Below are 20,961 nucleotides of genomic sequence, written 5' to 3'. Positions count from 1 at the left end.
GTACAGTGCTAGGCTCTTACGACGGTATCAAGATTGTTGGACCGGCCCTAACGAAGTAGAATACTACTGCAGTAGCTGAACCTCCAAGCCTATTGAGTGAGAAAACATAGCATTGAGACGTTGTCTGACCTATTAAATCGCTAGATTTCAGAGTCCTCCAAATCAAGTGCCTTCGATTGCATCGTATAGGTACACCTATAAGCTCATCGGAGCTTTGATGCCCTGGCGATAAATACTTGTTTGGTCATAGAATGACTCTTGTTCTGCCCATGCCCATGACCATGCCCTTCTGCATGCTCATGTTTATCGCCCATGTGATCACCATTATGTCCAGTACCAGATCCGTGACTGTGACCATGTCCATGTACATGTCCATGTCTGTGGCCCATCGGATCGTTAAACGTAATGGGCTCTGGGAGCTCTTGGTAAACAAAGTCCGTAAGACCAGCGTCCTCAAACATATCCTTGATCTGTCCCTCTGAGAAGCCATGGTGTGCAATACCACGCTTTGCAGCATCTTTGGGATCTATCTTGTGAGCGACAAAATCTATAATGAAGAGTACACCTCCAGGCTTGAGGCGTTCAGCCAGTCTTTTGGATGCCAGATCGGGCTTATCAAAGTGATGAAAGCCAAGTCCTACGCCTGCAACGTCAAAGTCGAAGAATTTGGCGTCTGCGAAGGGTGCAGGAGAGGCATCTGTGGGATCAGCCAAGTTGCCCTGATAGGCTTGTCGAGAAGAGCCCTGCGTCTTGTCAGGATATGTCCAGAATGTTCAGCGACAGACAGCTTGCAGTCTCTGTTGGAGGGTGTCACTGACTTGATCTTGAGCTTGAGCGTTATACACACCAACCATATCCTCAGAAAGGTCAATGCCAATAGCCTCATTTATATGCTGTGCCAGCACCTGTAGCGCATCGTTAGCTTGTACTCAGTTATTGCAGTCGTTTTTTATTATACAAGAACTACTCACCCTTGACAACATGCCAGTACCACACGCGTAGTCCAGCAATCTGCCTCCTTGCTTGAAGCCAATCAAGGGGATCCTCTCCTGGATAAGGCGCTCTAGATGCACGATCGCGTCGGCATTGCGTTGGTCGTACTCGTTGGCGATCTTGCTGTGATTGCACCGCATTAGCGATCAAATGTACTGAACCGCGCAGCACAGCACAACACATGATGGCATCAAGCCCGTGTACCGATCCGCGTTTCCATGGTCAAGTCAAACCCCCCCAGATGTGCGAAAAGGGTCTTTACTTACCCAAAGTAAGCCTGGTTCTCGGATACGATATCAGTCATTGTAACAAGATTGTTGTTGGTGCCAAATGCAATAGAGGCCAGGTTGTGCAAGACAAGAAACAAGTGCTGTCTCATAAAAACAAACTTGTGCTTCTTGAGAGATGGATTGTGGTTTCACAAAGTCAAATTTGGTTGCTGCCTTGTTAGACAAACATCTGTGGTCTGTCCAGTTCGGCCATCTTATACAAACTGGAGCGGGGAGTTTTCGGGCAGTTACGTCGTGTCGCAGACTTATGAGTAAGGCAAGGAAGGTATTGGATATCTCCGCGATCCAACTTGGAGGGAAAGAAAAGGCCCCGCATCTGAAGTCCCCGAGAGTAAACAAAATACAGATACCGTACCTAGCGCCCTTGATGCCCCTGCGCTGTACCTGTAACTATACCTGTATCATGGTGCACCCATTCGTAGCCGGAATCGATAGGATATCAATCAGATCTCTCAACTTCCATGTCATGCAATGAATTGTGCAACGCAGTCCTCTACAATGCCCATAACTCAATCAATTGACTGGATAAAGTGACGGCTGGCTCAGATCACAATCGAGTTGCGGATAATCCTTACGGCTGCACGAGCGCGCCGGTCCGCCAACGGTTGGTGCATGGGATGGGACGGCACAAATAGTACCGGTACCTGTGTAAATGCAACCACCCAGATTGTCACATCCGGGTGTAGCCGTACATATGTCGTTTGCGTACAGCGCCCTGCGCGTTGATTTCACGAGTGATAGAGATAGAGCCTTGGTGTGCGCAAAGCCCGGGAGGTTCATCATGCTCAACCTTGATCGCCGAATCTGCAAGGGATAATTTCAACACTATTGTACTAAAACCTGAGTAGCTAATAGCAAAGCAAGTGAGCAAGATGGTCATGTTGAGATTAAACCAAGGACTTTACTTAAAGGCGACTTAGGAACAAGAATCACCGTCTCATGAGTCTTGTCGTCCATCTTGTCACCATGATCATATCACGGCGCTCTGGGTTCCAACAATTTCAGGATTACAGTGGCCGAAGGCTCGTCACCATTCGGCACTGCCTTCTATCTGGTATCACCGGATACCTGTTGAGCCCCTAAGCGTGGGTTCAAGCCCACGAGGGCTGGCTCAGACGATGAATATGCCGTGCAGATATTGAGAGCGCACTTCTCAGGTCGAGTAGTAGGGCTACGACAAAGCCTCAAGACGCATGCTGCAATATCAAAACGCGAGGTACACTCAACAAAGCAAACAAGCATGAATTTGGGGCGTGTTTTCGCGCAAGGGGGCCTGCCTCATCGTACAATAAATGGTACTCTAGGCAAGGCCAACGCGCACTCTTCAGCCTGCAGGCTGCCGTGCATGGAGGCGAGGTCTCGTGGTGCGGAAGATCGAGTACCTGTACACAGCATTGCACTTGCTTTTTGCAGTCTTGTTCTGGAGCGCCGCGTACAGACGGCGTGGATGAGAAGCATCTCGTTCTTATGCTTTTGTATCAGATTTTGTCATAAGATGAGATGAGATTGACAAGTCGCAGCAAGACCGTGAGCTGATGCAAAAGAATAATTAATTAATTAATGGACATTCTTGTCTGCCGACCAGGGGTCTCAACAAGGGGCTGGCTGACGGCGGGTTCTCTTCCAGTATTGGAAAAGAAATCGGCTCATGCGCATACCCCGGTACAAAAATTCACACTGTACAGGAGATGCCGTAGGTACGGTACAATCCATACGGTACATGTACAGACAGCACGGAGTTACTGTACTTAGTTGGCGGCGTAGGATGACATGCATGGAGCCCGGGATGGCGCAAGGTGACCAGCGACCGTGCCGCGCCGTAAAATTGCGACGTGGCAGGCTTTGATGGATGGACTCAACTGCAACTGCTGTTAATCCTTACAAGGCCCAGGTAAGTTGGTTGTTTTCTTGCTCTTCTTTTCTTTTTCATCTTTTTCATTTTTGGTCTCCCTTGCTGAATGAAAACTCGCGTTCTGCATGCAGTGCTTTTTGCGGCCCGGCAGCCAGACGTTTGGGACACGCCAAGTTTGATCCAAATCAAGAAACAAATATGACTGATCATGTCTTGTATGTGGCTTTTGTTTCCCCTTTTCTTCTGTTTTCTTTTGTTTTCTTTTGATAGACCCCCCCTTCACATCAATGTCGCAAGTCGACGGGCAATAAAATGACACGGTAACCTCGCCTGTCTTATTAAGGTATGGCGGCCCGACTATTAAAGCCACGGCACCCGAGTAAAACTGGGACTGAAAGCGGGAGACATGCAGCCTACCCGAGCCCGCAGGGGTCTTCCGCATGAGCTTTGTCTCACGTGACAGTAGTTCGACGTGTGCGATTGGCGGACCGAGCCTTGACTGAGCCGGCCAATCGTAGTGGGTCTCTGGGATGGAGTTCAGATTGTGACAAGCGAGCATGGCGTGTGTGCAAGTGCAAGCGCAAGCTGCCGCCATGTCAATCTTGACATCAACCAACCCCAGGTTTTCTGGTTAATACAAACAGCCTGTACGGATACGGATACATAGTTATGATGCAGTATTGCGGCACCATGGAGTGTAGCATTGTAAATTGTACTTGTGGGCGTCATGTAATCCATTTTGGTCGCAGTGCCAGGCCCGCTCCCTTGTCCATGTTTGTACAGTACAGTACATTGCTGTGCTGTGCTGTACTGCAGAGGGAAGGTCTCACTTGCTAGTTTTTGTTTTTTTTTGTCGTGCGTATCATACAACTGTCTCGTAGGTCAGGTCAGCATTGGCCATCTATTTTGCTTTGGCCTGCCTACCTCCCCGTGTGGTGGTGAGGTATGCATCGCGCCAATCAATGAAATGACATGACATGGCCGTGCACTAAACCCGCATGAGAAGCCGTCAAAGCATTGCTTTAATCCCTCTCAAGGTCATCATCCCCTATCCTCGTCGGTCAAATTCCTTCTTTATACCCCTAGTTGCAAGGGAATCGCAGAACGTCCTTTTCGCAGCTGAATTTCTTGGGAATGTTGATTTGATATAACGTCCTGGTATCGTTCTTTTATAACTGCAAGTTACTCCAGTACGGGGCGGTCGTGAGCCATCGCTCTTATCCTTAACCAAACGGCCTAGACCTTGATCGTGGAGAATCTTGATAGGTATAGGTACTGTAACTGGTATCTGTGTCTTCGTAGGACGGGGCGTTGCGATTTTGCACGGGTGAAAAAAGAAAAAGAAAAAGAAAAGAGAGGAAATCATAAGAAGAAAGAAGAAGAATAAGAAGAAGGAAAAAAAACCACGAAAAAGCGCCTTTCACATTTAGCAAAGCAGAGAGAATGAAATGTCTCTGTCAAATACGCAAATGCGGAGAATGTGGCAGGCGCCGAGAGTTAATTATATAAAGAACTCACAAAGAGATTTTGAGTGTAAGAAATAGATTTGTAAAGATGGTTAGATTATCCGCGGCAGGTGCTATACAGAGAAGTTGATCCCAGCGAACAATTGGTAGGTGGCAGTTGGCGTAGAAATCAAACGTTCTTTCCCAAATTGTTACTCCCACCACGTACGGACGGGCGAGCGCGATTCTCTAGGTACTAACTCACACTTCGTCTAGGTAACATCAGAGTGTCAGAAAACGTGAGCTCAAGAGATGAAATAATTTGGTCACTTTATGCGAGTTCAAAGCAACAGCCAGGCTACTTTATTTTGGCGACCCAAGCTTTAGAGAACACTTTTTCTGCCACTACCTACCTACCTCTAGGCTAGGCCAGTCCTGTGTCAGCCTCTCCTCATGCCAACTTATTAAGGTTGCAACTTTCACGAATATTAATTTTTATCGCACAACTCGAGTTATCCAGAACCTCACTTGCCTGTCTATCTTCACGGGCTGCACCGTCGCGCTTCGCTTAGCTGCGTACCGGTTTGTGGTCCTTCGCCGTTCTTTCTGGACCCAAAAGTCGCCAACAGAAGGCGACGATGGCGATCAGCCATGGATGTACCCCTAAGTTAAACGCGGTACATTATCCATTCCATTGCTAATATCATCTTGTCGCGTTTCTGGAAAGGTTCTGAATGCGGGAATCTGCACCAATTTGACTTGTCAATGTCCGACCACTTCGATACTCCCTGTCGCTGCAGCTCGTCTTGGTCATGTGAGTGCTTACCTATGCAGAGATCAGAAACACCGAGGGGAGCAGATCGCCATATGCAGTCTTCTTACAATGGTCATACAGACCCTACGACTGGCCATCAAGTACAGAACCACTCACCGCTTGGGGGTTCTTCACTTCAATCACGGATACAGAGACCGTTTCTAGTTACTTGACGTTCGGCCGATCTCTGATCACCTTTGGAGACACCAAAAAGAAGTTAAGAACAGACTGGCGAGCACAAGGGCTGGGGTTTGATAGGCCAGTTTGCGCTACATTACAGTACCTCTCGTGAGCTGGGGCATGTTCCCAGACAGGGGTTTCAACAGCTCCGCTCGACTGAGCTCACAGTTCAGGTTGGTAAGTACACAGTTCCATAGCGACAACACCTTCCTCATGATCTTCATATGGCCAAATACATGGATTTTGAGAGTGTTAATAGAACGATCACAACTCATCGCAGTATGTAGGTCGTGTCGGTGGACGTAGTTATGCAAACATTAACTTCTACTTCCAGATAGCTGCGTCGTGTCAATGCACACCCTGCCCCCTACACTACACATCGCCAGGATCTATTAGCGCATCACACTTGCTGCAGGCTGAGCATCAACTCTGGGCGACTGGCATACGGTGGACTGCTAGAATTCCAGAGCATACGACAAGGCTGGACACATAATAACGCCCCCCTGAGGAGGCATATTGCAACCAAGCTTTGCCCCATGTCAGCAATTCGTTATCGATGGGTCGCATCCCTCACCGGACAACAGGCTACCGAGCTGCAGCTCCTGCCCATTCAAGGAGGTCCTGGATTCCTTTCACGTGAAGCAGACTTGACGCGGCTTGCCGGGTTGGCCAAAATTATCTCCCTTCAAACCCCTTCCCTTCCTAGGCGGGATAGCCCTTGCGGCCCGACGCGCACCTAGAAGCCGCATGCCCCGTATGGCTCAGACCACCCCAGGCCCACCGGCAAACAGCCAATGCGTCAGCTTAAACGCTCCTTGCCAGCCATATTAAACCGCATTATGAAGCGTGCAACCCGTCTCTTGCTTACCGACAATTGAATCGGGAACTTACAGCTCGTGCCCATGGTCGGTTAATATGGACGAGAATTTCTAGCTGACCTGGATCGCCGCTCTTCGGTCTTTTTCTACTATCACGAATTGACTGATAGGTGATAATACGACAATGATCCTCCCCATGCACTTCAACCCTATTATTACAGGCAAGAGTGGCCAGTGATTGTCCACGTACGCTGGATAATTTAGCCGAGTTTGTCAACGTCCCGCGGCCTTGTCGATGTAAAAAACAAATGCATGGATTATCAACAACGACGTTGACCAACATAAAAGCTCCCTACTCTTGTCTGGCGGTCAACAACCCAGTTATGGCAAAGGCTGCGTGTCTCCATCCCCGCCAGCACAGCCTACCAACCACCAACGAATGTGTGGGTTTCGGACATCCTGCACGTATTGAAGATGCATATCGTCCTGCACGAGCAAGCGAAAGCGTAACATCGTGCATCGCTGGTTGGCATTGTTCGACAAGGTCATCATAGAAAAAATCGCACAATTGGCGAATAGGGAGAGCGAACTATATGATGAAGGAGGGTTTGGGCGTACATAGTACACGGGACGGGAGGAGCCTTCTCTGTGGGCGGCCTGAGTATGACCAGGCCACGCTGGCGTGGCGGGTTCCTGTTTCCAGAACCCCAATCCCCCAGCCGTGCTTAACGAGTGTTTTAGGCTTTTGGCCTTCTGAGCATCATGGATACCACCAGTCTGACGCAAGCGACCTGCTAGCCCATCCCCTCCCATGACCCTGATGCTCGATGTTGCTACGAAGGATGCAATTGCCCTGCAGTCGCATCCCGCTTTGTCTCCAGTCATTTGTTCCACCAGCCGTGGCAGCAGTTTTCAGCTGGTGAGTGCCAGTAGACTTTTTCGAAGCTCCGCAAGCGCAGCTTTCACGAATACACCCCCTTCAAAAACAGACTTTCATTGCTCAAAGCTAAAGAAGCCCCAAAGGCCGCCGCTCCCGTGCCTTGGATGTGGCTAGGGATGAAGAGAACCCTTGAGGCTCTGATTGGTTGGGCGTAATTTGCTGGAACAAGCACCGTCCCTAATAGCGCCAAAATCCCATTCCGGTTTCCAGAGAACCGGAGCCTACTCCACAGTGAGCGTTCGTGACACGCAACGGGCTACGGGTGATGGAGACACATAACGATCCAGCATCCAACTATTCGGTGTGGTCTGGTGACCGGCTGGCCAATAGCTGAGTCTAACCCCAGGCTTGTCATGACAGGAGATTTGACCTGTCGGTCTGCATCACATTACAGTATTCTTTAGGTTGGCCGTCGACTCCGGAATCGGAATGAGCAGTCAGCCAGTTTCCCATGGATGCCATCCACAATACTCGCTTATTCCCAGCCGGCATAATGAGCAAGCAAGGTCGTTCCAAAAGCAACCCATTTATGGTCATCCGCAGCAAATTCTAATGTGGCGGTGATAGTATCCGTACTAATTTGTGACTTCTCCGTCTAGCTCGTCCCTCTTTTTTGTCGAGGTCAGGGTGGCAGCTACCGTGTGTACCTACTAAACTTATCAGGGATCAGCAACTCTTTCTTTTTAGTTCCCAACAATCGGGATGGCTCCAACTCGAGGTTCAGTAGAGCCTAGTCTGAATACCCATATAAGAATGCTTTCACACAAAGTCGAGACTAAACATCCATAAGTGTTTACTGGCTTGAACCTCGATTTTTCTCTGACGAAGAATTCTGCTCCATGTGGAGGCTGCGAGACACAAACCGAAAATAGACCTGGACCACGAGGGAAGAAACTGCCCGCTAGACGGGGGGAAAACAATGCTGAGGGCTTCTGCCCCGTGTGCCGTGTGCCATTGCGCGATCTACTGTAGCAAAGTGCAAGGCACCCGTTCTGCTGGGATTGTCTGAAAAGATACTGTGCGCTTTCTTGTGCCTGACTGGTCGTTGATTTCAAGCCAAGTATGGCGCCGATAAGTGAGCATGGAGCTGAATGTCGTCGACCTGCATGAGTCGTCTTGCTTATGTGGATGCTCGTCACTCGGGGGCCTGTCAAGGAGTGGTACCAAGCCCAAAAAGGTATAGAAGCAAAGACATCGAGGGCACAGGCGATGGTGCTAGCAGACTGGTCAACCGCTTACTGGCTAGTGAGTACAGATGCCTCGTGTATGGGTAGGGGTCTACAGTGCGTTTGGTTGTCAAGTCCGGCGCTATCTTGAGAGTTGCGGGTTGAACCGCACGGCATCTGTACGGATACTGATGAATATTGCACGTAGATAATCGGCTCCTGGTGGAGTGAATAACGGCCAATATCTTATTCCTTTGTCGAGCGCCACGGATGGTTGCTATACCCTCAGTGAATCATGGTTATTACCTTGGTTGCTGCCAAGCTTCTCCTGGCAGCAGTGTCAACATGCAATTTTTGTAACTTTGGGCAATGCAGGGTAACCGGATGTACACCGCGATTTACATGTATTCCCCTTTCGAGACAACCCGATGCGCGAGGGTTTTTGCATGACAGATCCGACTCAGGTGAGCGCTGCTGTAGCATGTGGAGTGGTCACTCCCAACGCTGTATGTCTGTTGATGTTGCATTTCTCTTGGGAGTAATGAGTACGTAGCAGTCAGGCGCCTGGGCGCATAGTAAGACCGCGGTTTACCAGGACCAAACATATATGTATATCTGCTGCGGCATCTTGAGCGACATGGAGCGATTTTAACATAATCGGCGGAACAGAAAGTCACCACGAGTGATGTTAAATGGATGGTAGAATGTCTCGTGAGAGCTAAAGCAAGCCCACTGTGCATAGGAGCAGAGCCATGGCTAGTTTTCACATCCAATTGTGAGTGATATCGAAAATTTATGCTGCACCACGGATAACCGCATAGCGCTACATCATAATATGCTCCAGTGCAACCATATAACCAAGTCGCTGCTGCATGCTCCTTCAATCGCTTTGATGGCGGTGAGAAAACAGAACTCGGTGCTTGCCGGCTTGTTCACCAGTCTCTGGCTCTGGCTCTGGCTTACCCTTTCTATAAACGACGAATTTTCTTTTCAACAACCGAGTTCAATGAGATTCGTGCTGTCTATTTATAAGTACCTGCCATTCATCATGCCAAATGACACTCAGTCGCGTGCTTCGATTTTGGCGGGCGACATGCATGCTGCAACGACTACCATACCTGTACAGATTGAATGCTGTTGCGTTTATTACATTACACGGATGAACGGTGGCGAATCTTACCTCACAGCTATGCCGCACAACGGCAGCGGCTCTGACAGTCGCTATGAATAAACTAAAGCCAGATGGGAAGAAGGGGGATGGATGCCCAGGGTCACAGCGTTTCAGCGTCCCAAGAACCATACCCTTGCAAGTAGCATCAGCATACCAACGCAGGCCGGACCGTCCCAGGTAACCCAGCGCCGTACAGCCCACCCGCGATCGTTGGCAAGGCCTGTCCTGTCATGCACCATCACCGATTTGCTCGTTCTGACACCTCTCACAAAACCAAGCCAAGATTCCATCACGTCAATGTCCTCGCAAAGGAGAAGCCAAGCTACGTTTTACGAAACAGCTCGCTTCGTCCAGAGAGGCCGACATAACAACTCGGTTAGTCTTGCTCAGGTACTTCACGTACTGGACAAGTCTTTGACTGGAAAGAATGACAATGAGACACATACATACATGGTGAAATCTCGGTCATGGCACATGGGAGATTCGACAAGAATGGGATGGCGAACTGCAAGGGAACAGTCACAACTCACAACACTGTCTTGTCTTGCCTTGGTGACGGAGAGCGGTCGACTTGCATGAATGACACCAAAAAGCATCCGCATGGATGGGATGGGATGGGATGGGATGGGACACACAAGCTAAACTAAGGATGTCGGCCATTTCCACTATCGTCCTTCTTCCATGGCTTCGAATCCGCCGCACCGAGGTTCCAGCCAGGTCAGGTCCCACGACCGTTACCAGGGTTCGGTTACTCTCAGCATTGATATAGGCTCACACCCGTGATTCAAGCATCACCGCTCTCAGGACAAGATCCACATCGACCCTCTTGCTCACCTCGAGTAGGGGACAACGATAGCAATTGGCTCCTTCTGCACACCTAGCACATCTGGCACGCCCCGTTACACCACACTGGTAATGCATGCTGCGGCCGTCTCTGCAGCCCGCCGTCGGGAACAAGCGCAGGACCCCAGACCACGCAGCAACCGCTCCAAAAATCTCAAGACATTCCGCCCGCAGTGCAACGTCGTGGTATGTAGCGTTTATTACTGTATTCTGTCTGTTCCCAACCGAAGGGACAGACGTCCAGGAACCCTAGCAAGATCATTTCAACCCTTGATTGGGCTGCCCTGCCCTGCCCTGCTTTGCTCTGTTCTGTTCTGCTGTACCGTTATTGTACAGTACTGTACTCGATTGTTTCCTCTCCTCGCCATGACCATATCAAGTCAAGACTACGGATACTGGGCTGGAATTGGATACGATGTCTTGGGTCAGGCTGAAACCCCATCCATCTACTAGCTACTGTAGCAAGTCGGTTGGTTCTGAGCTCGGGGCAGATCTGACAGCTGATAGGTTCGGCCATTTCCAGGCTATCGGTGCCCTCCTGCCAGCTCTTACGTACTATATACGTTCATCCTCATCACGACTTCCCCAAACGGGCCTTCACCAACTTCAATCATTACTTACTTACTTACTGTACTGTCTTTCTCAACGCGCACAATGTTTGTTTGCCTTCCTTGGGTTGACAAGGCCCACATGCAATAAGATGCTGGCTGGCTGCCCTGCTGGCGCACGCACATACGCACACTTGATCAACCACTCCACCTGTTGTTCTGTTAGTTTACGGAGCATGTGCCTGCCCTGTTAGCGGATCCGGCGCGTCTTCAACCACGAGAGTATACTCTGTACAGTACTGCCTGTCAACTGTGGCATTCGTCCAAGCTGGGGGGGACGCTCGGAGCTTTGCTCAAAGGCCCAACTCCAGCTGGATTTGACCGGCGTCGCGTCGCTGCCGCATCGGCTAATTTATTGTTTGCCCCTCGACTGCTGTAAGGTACCGTCATGGGTTGTGCAACAACCGATCCTTGGCTCGAAAGCAACCAAGGTGGTGTCGAGGCTGTTTTGTTCTGTAGCAGGCCATGCCTCTGCGGTACAAGTCCAGTGGATATATGGACAAAAACTTGCGCAGCAAATCTGCCCAGGTACCTACGCTGCTGATTGACATTGTACCAAGCAGCAACCTTTTCTCTTCGCTCACTTAGATGTCCTGTCTTGAAGATAACGTATCTATTGTCTGTACTTTTCCATGCTGCTGGGACAGGCTACCGCGCTAAGATACCCCTCCCTCCCTTCTAGCCATAACGTACTCTCTCACATCATGTCAATTGTTTGCACTTGCATGGCATTGCAGGCAGTCTTGCCAGTTCTTTAATAAGACACGGAGAAAGGAACAACACTGTTCTCTCTCAACGCGGATGCTGCCGAGTGCTGCCCGCTGAATTCCGTTGTCCAGGATTATATGACTCAGATGCGAGTTCTATCTTCCCACAAACCGCATCATTGTGCCATCCATCAGCCTTGTGATTGATGCTTACTCCCCTTTAAGCCTGTTGGCGGCTGATGGCGGGCGGTGACCGACTCTTGCGGCAGTTTGCAGTTTGACCTCTGCAGCCAAGGACGTTAAACCTTGAATTGCCGTGTCTTTGCGATCTGATACCAGATTCGGGGTTCTTCACTTCGTTGGTTGGCATATTTGTAAGCGCTGTGAATGATCTCTGCTAAGTTGCGGTCCTATTAGTTTGGTTCGATCTGGATACTACTTTGGTGGAACGTGGACAAACAGCAGACATGGTTGAGCCGCGAATCTAGAAGGCGTCGTGCCTGTTGAGATGTGGTTAACCGAGACCTCAGCCAGCTGAAGAATTCAACCTACGTGTACAGTATATGGACAGGTCCGTCTAGTAACTCTACATTTTGAGGCTCGGTACGCTGATGGGAGAAGGTCTCGGACGGGGCATCGGACCTGGGTCTTAGCTTAGCGGCAATAACCTCAGACGCCGCTCAAGGTCCCCAGCTCTCTTGGAAAAGCCTCTTCTTCGTTTGACCATCTGTTTGTCAGAATGCGTCTAGTAGAGGGGATGCTCAATAGCACCGCGTCATTTGTTTGAATCGATCGAGAAAGACCCCGGCTCAGGAGAGAAACAAAGACTCAGATCCCGGTCCAATCGCTTGCGGTCCGTTCCTCGAGGCCCGTTCATGACCATGAGATGAGGCTATGAGTTGCCTGATGATATCTCTATTATTATTGTTATACGTATGTACATACTGGGAGCAGTACAGCCCTATCCTTGCCTCGCTCAGGGCCCGTCAGGCTTCCAGGTTTGACGACTGCTGTACCCGTCACCATTGCAACTGCAATACATAATCCACTCTACTATACCTGGTGCGTGCTCAGCTGGTCATTTCACCTCCTGTGCTGGCTGGGTCTTAGGCCTTTAGCCTTTGACTTTGACGCCAGAAACCCGCTGGGTCTGGCTCTAGTAAGTCATCCATGCTTTGTCTCTTACCATTTCCCACTGCTTGTTTGTAGACAGTCACGTAGGTAGGTAGTGAGGTCAGCAAGTCAGTTTGAGGGATGGTTGTTTGCCAGGTCTGTGATTTGTCTCGGGTGGATAATTTCAGCTGGTGTTTATCTGGCATTCTAGATGAACTCGACTCAATTACCTGGGTCATGGTTTCATCTCGTTCGCAAGCAAGGCAAGGACATAAGTACTAAGGTACTGTACATACCTACATGCAGCTCAATATGAATGTTGTAAGCAAGGGCGGCTGTATTATCTGCAGCACAGCGCAACACAGCAGCACAGTACAGTACATATTCCTCCAGTGCTGTGCCCGCACTACCAAAACCTTTGGTACCTCCCGTCCCTTCCATGGTCGACCTCCACTGAATGCAGTACAGTGCAGGCAGGACCTGACGGGACCTGTACCCAAAGTGGTTTTGGTGCTAGCTGGGCTGGGCCGGCTCCCTGGGAACGGCACGACACCGGGCCATCCGCCCCATTACTCCCGCCCTGGCCTCCGCCACTTGTCCACCCTAGACTTCCTTCCTTCTGCGCTGCACCTGCACCTGCACCTGCACCTGCACCTGCACCTGCACCTGCACCTGCACTTGCACTTGCCCTCGCACACAACTGGTCCCACAATAGAATCACCCCCCAAAAAGCTTCGTCTGCACACCTTCCCACCTCTACTCTTCCCCACTTCCTTGTCGCCGCACCAGCATGCACCTGCTGTAGGCAGTTTGGCATGGTGTTTAGCAGCTAGAGGCGGTATTGGATCCAGGTACCTACGCCTACACCTACCTACACGGGCTACAGTACCAGCCAGACCTTAAGTCAGAAAGGCGCAGGTATGAACCTAACTTGCCTTCATCACCACATCCCTCAAACATTCACTCAACTCTCCACCCTCAACCTCTTCTTCCCCCTCATCGACGACTGCGATACAAACGGCATAGCATTGCTTGGTGTCTTACTGCTCGAGTCTTTCGCCTTGTTTCAGTTGGTCAGAACGGCAGCAACTTTACAAAAAAAGGTCTTGTCGCACGGAACGGTTTCTTAGGTGGGAAAAGAAACAAGAAAAGAACAGAAGAAAGCGAGTAACGAAGCAAAAGAAGAGATACGCAGACGTATAACAGCCAGTTTTCTCTTTCACTGGAGAAGCACGCTTGAGATATCTCCTCTCGCAGACACAACGAGCAAGACAGTGGGAGGGGAGAGTATTTTGTCTCTCACCTGACTATTTCCGCACCCCCAAGACAAGTAAAAGAGCAGAAGAAAACAAGGGCCCAGAAGTGCCCCCTCTTTTATTTTTTTCCCTTTTCTCACCCCCAGTCCTGGTCCCAAGTCTCAAATCCCAGTCCCAAGTCTACCAAGCAAATCCACAATCCCCAAAACCCCAGGCTCCATTTACGGTTGGGTGGTTCCTGGCTCTTCCCACGCAGTGGATCAGATTGGATCGGAGTTTCCTCCCATCCATTCCCTCTCGCTATAACTGTCGGCCTGTCCCGCCGCACTCTTCCCGCCCACGTCAGAGACCATTTTTATCCTCCTCCGCCTCCCGGGAAACATAACGTCCGTCACGCATTGGATTGCGGTCCCAAGGCCTTGTGGAATCTACTGTCATCTCCCGTTGAGACATTCATTCACTCACTCATTCTTGACTTGCAGCAATCGGTCATCGCCGGTCATTTACAATCGGAACAGAACACGCGCGACTGGATAGGGCAGAATCTCGACGACTCGGACTAATTACTTGACCATTTCTTTTCGCATCGTCCTGGTCTTGGTCTTGGGTCATTCCCCGCCAAATGCTCGTTCGCAGAAGCACACTTCAACACTTTCATCTGCACGTATCTGGCACCATCGCCGCTGACCTTACTTGCCCGCCTGCGGCTCTTTGCGCCTCAACATAGCATGGCCGACGACAGTTACCGAAAAGAGTATCCCCAGCAGAGCCGCCCCGACGACAGTCACCCCCGAACCCAGTCACACTATCCTCCACCACCAGATACTGCACAGCGTCCATCCGACGTTCCTCCAGGCACCATGGCTGCTTCAGTCACTTTACCATCCATCCATGACTCTCGCGGTTATGGGCCGCCGCCTGCAGCTCCGGGTCGTGGCTATCCTACGGACCCGCGATATGCATCTCCCAATGCTGTCAACGGTTACCCGCCTCCTGGCCAGCAGCCTCCACCAGGCCAGCCTCAGCAGTATCTCCCACCTCTTCAACCTCAGTCCGACCCCCGATCTTCAGCCTACCCTCCTCCCCCACCAGATCAACGAGGTTATTATGATGACCGCCGACCTCCGTATGGGCAGGAGCCATATGCGCAGGACCCCTACTATGCTTACTACCGCGGCCAGCCACCTCCAGGACCGCCGCCAAATGGCTACCGTCATCATCCTGGTGGCGTTTATGAGTACCCTCCCGTTGGGCCTGGCAATGGGCCTCCTCTCACGCAGGCAGCCCCTCGTCAAAGAACATCAATTGCTTGCCGATACTGTAGGAAGAGAAAGGTTTGTGATTGGTGCTGCGCTGGGCTAAGCGAACTGTTGTTGCTCAAAGTGCTAACTACCGACAGATTCGCTGCAGCGGCTATCAGACTGCTCCTGGTGGAAAGTGCCAGAATTGTGCTAGAATGAACCAGGAATGCATCTTCCAGCCTGTCTCCTCATCAAGCTCGACAGCTTTTATACCTGTATCGGCAGTTCCAGGAGGCGTTCCTCCGGGCACACAGTTATTCGGCGCCTATGGCCAACCTTTGGCACCAGGCAACCCTCCACCTCCACCTCCACCACATGCTGCTTATCAGCATGCTACTGGCCCACCGCCTCCAGGGAGCTACTACGCACCTGTTCAGTCACCGACGGAATCCTTCTCGTCTTACGGAGACGCGAGAACAGATGATGGTAGCCAGCTTGCAGGACGACGACGACGCAGGACTTCAGAGGAACAGGATGACGCCTATAGACTACCCCCTCCACGAAGCGCCGTAGACGAAGACCCACGACGAAGGTCGCCAGCCGAGTTTTCTAACCACAGTAGCCCGGGCGGAGTTGGATATCCACCGTACCAGGGCGCAAGACAGAGCCCGCGGAACCCGACGAGTGGTACCTTGCCTCAAGCTACGCCCAGTGGTAGCTATGCTACTTCTGCCCCCGGTGGTCGGTCTCCGACAGGCCAAAATGGGTCAAGTGGTGCGTCCACCCCCGCCAGACAGGGACAGCAATCCCAAGGAGCAAACGCATCGATCATGAGCCTGAGCAACTTGGTAGAGAAGAATGACATCGACAAAACCATGATCGACAGGCTTAACCGACCTGCACCAGGTCAACCAGGTGGTCGACGAGACGTCAGCCGTTAACAATAGCCTGATGGAATCAAATCAGAGTTGACGCTGCCGGACAGGTCAACGGGGAGGATCGAAACGACACACGACAACGCTTGCCGATGAGCATGTCGGTTTCCTCAGGAAGGCTGCCGATAAGCTGATGACGATTGCTTTGCTTTTAATACCCCATCCGATTCGATTCCGCGCCTACATTTTCGTTGATCGGGATAAAACAGGAGCGTGGTCAGGGAAAGGAGGAGAAAAAACAAAAATGCGGAGGGGGAACGCGATAACAATACAGTACAAAGTGTCAAGATCTAGAGAAAGACGCGAGTTTGGCAACAAACAACCCCTCCGTTCGGTTTACGTGTTTCGTTGGAAGTTTTCTTATTTGGAATTTGACTTGAGTGCATTTCCTTTTGCCAGTTTGTTCGTTTTACAGGGTGGATGAGTTTGCCAGGAAAAGCAACGACTGCAACAGTCGCTGTGTTCTTTTTAATCGGTCGGTAAATATGTGTTTCCAGGAAAGACGGATAGCCTCACGGCACCACACGGTTTTGTTTTGATTCACGTTGATGCTTTGTTACGTTTCTACATTTGGGTTGGGATCTTGTTTCTTGACAGCTGTCGGCTGGCATACAGAGAGGGGCAGCTGGCGCTGGCGGAGAGGAGAGTGATGTGGGACACCAAGCGGGTGACCTAGCAAGTCAAAGGAGACATGCCAAACGCCTTTGAAGGACTGGAGTGAAGGGTGCTGGTCAGAAGATGTACGGCACAAGAAGAGTTCCGGCAAAAACCCAGAGTGTGGGGGTGGTTGTTAAGAGTTCTATATACTGTTGCTTTTTGCCTATGTAAATGAGAGTATCGCAATAGCCAAACTAAAACCGAACCACAGTGTCATTACAGCAGTGGCATTGCAATTGAAGCACGATGGTATTGTGACATCCATGTTAAGTGTGGTGAGGTGCTCAAGGCTGGTTCTGTGAGGGGTTGAGTTTCCTCCACAGACGGAGCTTGAAATGCTCAGTTTATGTTGGATGTCTTGACAGCGCACCCAATGGTAAGTTCGAGGTCAGGAGGTACAGCCGACAATGGCTATCATTTGTTAGATGTCCTTCTAAAGTCAAGTTACGCACCATCCATTGACACATTCAAAACCATGTTGCGGGACGGATGTTTGCTCGATGGAGGAGGGGTCCTAGAAGCGGAGACATTCAATGCAAGCCAAAGAGAAGGTAAGGTGAGAGACGAGGGGACAGGGAGGGGAACTCAGTGGGACAGCAAGAGGATCAGAGAGAGCCTACTGTCTGTCGTTGAGGAACTAGAGAGACCAAGGATCAAGGACCAAGGACCAAAGACCAAAGACCAAAGGCGAGAGAGGGTCCAAACACTTCATCGTGTGCTACCCGACGACTCCCGGCGGGTACGCGGCAGATACCGCAGTGAGATTTACATGGGCAAGTTAGTGGTCAACAGTCAACGGCCCTACCTGGGTACCTACCTAGATAGATAGAGAAACTGTTGATAGTATGAGACCTGTCCTTTGTTTTGTGAGGTATGTTTTGATTTTGACTAGGTGCCTGAACAATGGGATGCGACGAACTGGAGATACATGATACGGGTCAGAGCACAGAAGCGGGAGAGGCGTCTACAGGCGGGAGGTAGGTATGCTGTACCTAAGCGTACCAGTCAACCAACAGTAGAGTTAACACAAGGGGATATACCTTAGTAATTAGATATTAAGGGTACCTAGGTAAATTCAAATATGAATTCCAGTTAATGTACAATACCAAGGTTGTGAACGCGTCGATAGCAGTGGCTCGTGTGCATTCGAGCGAGTTGTCAACCAACAACATAACATAACATGACTTGACTTTCATTGCTATGGAAGGAAAAGGAAGGGGAAAGGGAGAGAAGAGCGGGGCAGCGGGCAGGCGGCTCATTGTCTTCCATGATGGAAATTTTTAGCTTGGCAACACAGTAACAGGTACCGTTAATATGCTAAGATTCCTGCCGTAAAAGATACAGTACAGTAGTAAGGGAATGAAGGGGGGAGGAGTGAGAGGTAAGGGACGAGGTACTTACGGTCTGGAGTCTAGACTTGAGCAGTTGATTGAATTGAATTGCATTGAATTGTATTGCATTGCATCCATTCCATGTATTATTAATTTGACTTAACTTGACTTGCTGCATACATTGCATTGCATTGCATTGTAGTCAAGTGCAGCGCAAGTAGCACAGAACAACATCCATAGTTTAGTACAATACAGTACCTAGTGAGTGTGTGGATGGATCATGGCTGGCTGATGCAACGGGACGGTCGGTTCTATTCCTTTACCTTGCCGCCTACCAACTATTCTAGTCTACTACCCAAGCAGTTAGTGATTATTGCATTATCTGTACTAACCAATTGACTAGGTAGGTAATTGTTCTTGTGGCAAGGCAGTAACCGTTGTCATTCTAAAGCTATTCCATGTACCTGCTTACTCGTGGACCATCAGGCCGTTAGTTAACCTGAGCTACGGATACAGTAACCCTTTGACAAACAAAACAGGTACTGTACTGTAGATGTGATGTTCTGAAGGGGTTTGCTTGCTATCCTTCCCTTGTCCTCGTCCTCCCTCCCTCCCTCTAGCCCTCCCTGCGCCGGACTATCACCCCCGTCTTGGGTCGTTTGAAGGCTAAGTTAGTAGGTCAGACCCTGTCGATTGTTGACAAGAAGAAAAAGGGATCTACAAGGAATGTTGGTCAGAATAAAGGACAGGGGCAGCGGGAGCGCAGGACGGGAAGAGCACATGACCGTTGGCTGATGTGGTCAGCATCGCTGAAGCGAGACATGTTCGATCTTGGCCAGGTACGGAAGTAATGAGATGACAGGTAGGATAGGACATGGGGTCAGATGAGATGCTGGTCTGAGCTCTGCGGTGCTGTTTGTTGGTGATGAGTTGCAATGGAGTTGATTCAACCTAAGGTACCCGACTAACGTTAGGTAAGTACCTTTGAGCAAGCATCCCCTGTACACCTGGTAGATAGGTAGCATCACCAAAGATGAATTGTCTCTACCCTACCTCTACGCCCTACCAAGGCACGGTAACTAAAACACGAGACGAGACCCGGGCTGGGTTCGCCTCAGGTACCAGCCGTAACGTAGATTAGCGGAAGTGCAAGGCACAGTACTGTACCATAACACGGGCCGAGCCAAAAGTCTAATGACAAAAGTGTCTAATAATAAAACGAAACATGTTTTGCCGTAGATAGGGCACAAGTTGGCCGATGTTGAAGATGATTTCCTGACAAGATCCAACAATCAACCCGTCCTCCACTGTCAGCACTTGTTTGCTACTGTAACTATTTCACGACCACGGACGGATTATAGTGGGTAGAGTCAGGGGCTACACACCCGACAGCAGTCAGGTTATCTAGTCCTAATTCCAGGGACCCGGTTTACAACTCTCTATTGTCCTGACTGCGCAACGGCGACAATTCAAGTTAGGGTCAGAGTAGGGCTTGCCTAAAGAGCGTGCATAGAGGGGAGAGGATAGACAGTCCAGTATGGCATGGCATGGCTATGCTCGCTCAATCGATCAATGGTCGGCAGGCACTACGACTGCGACTGCGACTGCGATCAGGGGGCGTGTATCGGGTTGCACACGCGCTGATGAAGTGAAATTGAGTGACGAGGCGGTAAGGTTTTGCATGGACTGTGCTTCTTGATGGGTCTTGACTTGGCGTAGGAGAAGGGAGTGGAAATGAGTCAAGAGAGAAGGTCAGGGAAGGGAGGGGAGAGGAGGGGAGGGGGGGCGTGTTGGTCAATTCAATTCACTCAATGTTTGATGCGATGGATGGATGTGATATGAAAGCGGCCGGTGACGGTCTATTGCCAGAAGCGGGGAAAGAGACAGGCTTCAGTTGCTGATAATCGATCGAACCTGTTCGCAGTACTTATGGAGTACAGGATCATTGTCATACGAGTGGCCGAGATGGATGGGTGAGAGATGCACAGTACCTGGGTACTATGACTTATCCTTGCAGAGCTGAGAGCTGACTTGATCTTGATCTTGACTCACGGGAGGCATTGTGACCAAGACATGATAATTTCGCAGAAACATAAACAGTGTCTCACGACTGTAATGTAACGTAAAGTGGCTGCAGCTGTCAAATAAGGGAGCCGTGAGGTTATTCACTGTAGAGTTTGCCTTGAACTCTTTTGTGGAACACTAAAATCTCTTCCCAAAAGATGGAGAAGCCCTTCTCGAAAGAGTATGTAGTATAGTATAGACTATGTTACTTGTTGAACCGATGACCCCTATTCGCAATATTCAGTCGTGCGGCATTTGATTGTAGGGTCGAGGTCTACAATGGACGGATAAAACATCAGACATTGACCAAATACCAGTGTAAAAACAACCGTTCGGTGATAACCACCGCATGGAATTCGAATGGTGGAGCTGAATAGGGGTTTCAGAAGATGATGCTATACATGCCAGACCACGACTTTGAACTTTGACATGGAACAAGCACTATGGACCGTCCCGACGGAACGTGACGACTCTCCAAGACATTTGCCGAAATAAGGGAGGGAAACAAATGCCCTGCATCGTATACGAGAATTCTGT

The 20,961-nt window shown here is 50.2% G+C and overlaps 5 protein-coding genes across 5 annotated transcripts; 2 read left to right on the top strand and 3 right to left on the bottom strand.

The window, feature by feature from the left end:
* Window positions 1–203: 203 nt before the first annotated feature.
* Window positions 204–1,297, bottom strand: B0J16DRAFT_384353 (S-adenosyl-L-methionine-dependent methyltransferase; the record flags this gene model as incomplete). Its single annotated transcript, XM_046131415.1, has 4 exons — window positions 204–743; window positions 819–905; window positions 972–1,116; window positions 1,260–1,297. The coding sequence occupies 4 exons, from the start codon at window positions 1,295–1,297 to the stop codon at window positions 204–206; spliced, it is 810 nt and encodes a 269-aa protein (XP_045982932.1).
* Window positions 1,298–3,748: 2,451 nt separating this feature from the next.
* Window positions 3,749–4,536, bottom strand: B0J16DRAFT_341292 (uncharacterized protein). Its single transcript, XM_046127802.1, has 2 exons — window positions 4,060–4,536; window positions 3,749–4,005 (listed from the first exon to the last, which is right to left on the bottom strand). The coding sequence occupies exon 1, from the start codon at window positions 4,499–4,501 to the stop codon at window positions 4,184–4,186; it is 318 nt and encodes a 105-aa protein (XP_045982931.1). The 5' UTR covers window positions 4,502–4,536; the 3' UTR covers window positions 3,749–4,005; window positions 4,060–4,183.
* A 5,903-nt stretch (window positions 4,537–10,439) lies between these two features.
* B0J16DRAFT_127587 (uncharacterized protein) lies at window positions 10,440–11,350 on the top strand. Its single transcript, XM_046121720.1, has 2 exons — window positions 10,440–10,936; window positions 11,020–11,350. The coding sequence occupies exons 1-2, from the start codon at window positions 10,585–10,587 to the stop codon at window positions 11,190–11,192; spliced, it is 525 nt and encodes a 174-aa protein (XP_045982930.1). The 5' UTR covers window positions 10,440–10,584; the 3' UTR covers window positions 11,193–11,350.
* A 1,350-nt stretch (window positions 11,351–12,700) lies between these two features.
* On the bottom strand, window positions 12,701–13,757 carry B0J16DRAFT_320082 (uncharacterized protein; the record flags this gene model as incomplete). The annotated part of the gene is made up of 5 exons (XM_046125545.1): window positions 12,701–12,742; window positions 12,773–12,858; window positions 13,014–13,170; window positions 13,241–13,393; window positions 13,437–13,757. 5 exons carry the CDS (start codon window positions 13,755–13,757, stop codon window positions 12,701–12,703), a joined length of 759 nt encoding a protein of 252 aa, XP_045982929.1.
* Window positions 13,758–14,924: 1,167 nt separating this feature from the next.
* B0J16DRAFT_399033 (uncharacterized protein) lies at window positions 14,925–16,409 on the top strand (the record flags this gene model as incomplete). The annotated part of the gene is made up of 2 exons (XM_046132432.1): window positions 14,925–15,530; window positions 15,596–16,409. The coding sequence occupies 2 exons, from the start codon at window positions 14,925–14,927 to the stop codon at window positions 16,376–16,378; spliced, it is 1,389 nt and encodes a 462-aa protein (XP_045982928.1). The 3' UTR covers window positions 16,379–16,409.
* Between the last annotated feature and the right edge of the window lie 4,552 nt (window positions 16,410–20,961).

The sequence above is a fragment of the Fusarium flagelliforme genome (genome assembly GCF_020744385.1).
Source record: "Fusarium flagelliforme strain FIESC 12 MPI-CAGE-AA-0113 chromosome Unknown B0J16scaffold_4, whole genome shotgun sequence".
In the NCBI taxonomy this organism is placed as follows: Eukaryota; Fungi; Ascomycota; class Sordariomycetes; order Hypocreales; family Nectriaceae; genus Fusarium; species Fusarium flagelliforme.
This window is presented reverse-complemented; position numbering and strand designations above follow the sequence as displayed.

What these genes read in the sequence shown, in the direction of transcription:
- B0J16DRAFT_127587 (XM_046121720.1), top strand. Translation starts at nt 10,585, where the DNA reads ATGCATGCTGCGGCCGTCTCTGCAGCCCGCCGTCGGGAACAAGCGCAG. An exon ending in AATTGGATACGATGTCTTGG is followed by an intron (nt 10,937 to 11,019) that starts GTCAGGCTGAAA and finishes GACAGCTGATAG; the next exon opens with GTTCGGCCATTTCCAGGCTA.
- B0J16DRAFT_341292 (XM_046127802.1), bottom strand. Translation starts at nt 4,501, where the DNA reads ATGATTTCCTCTCTTTTCTTTTTCTTTTTCTTTTTTCACCCGTGCAAA.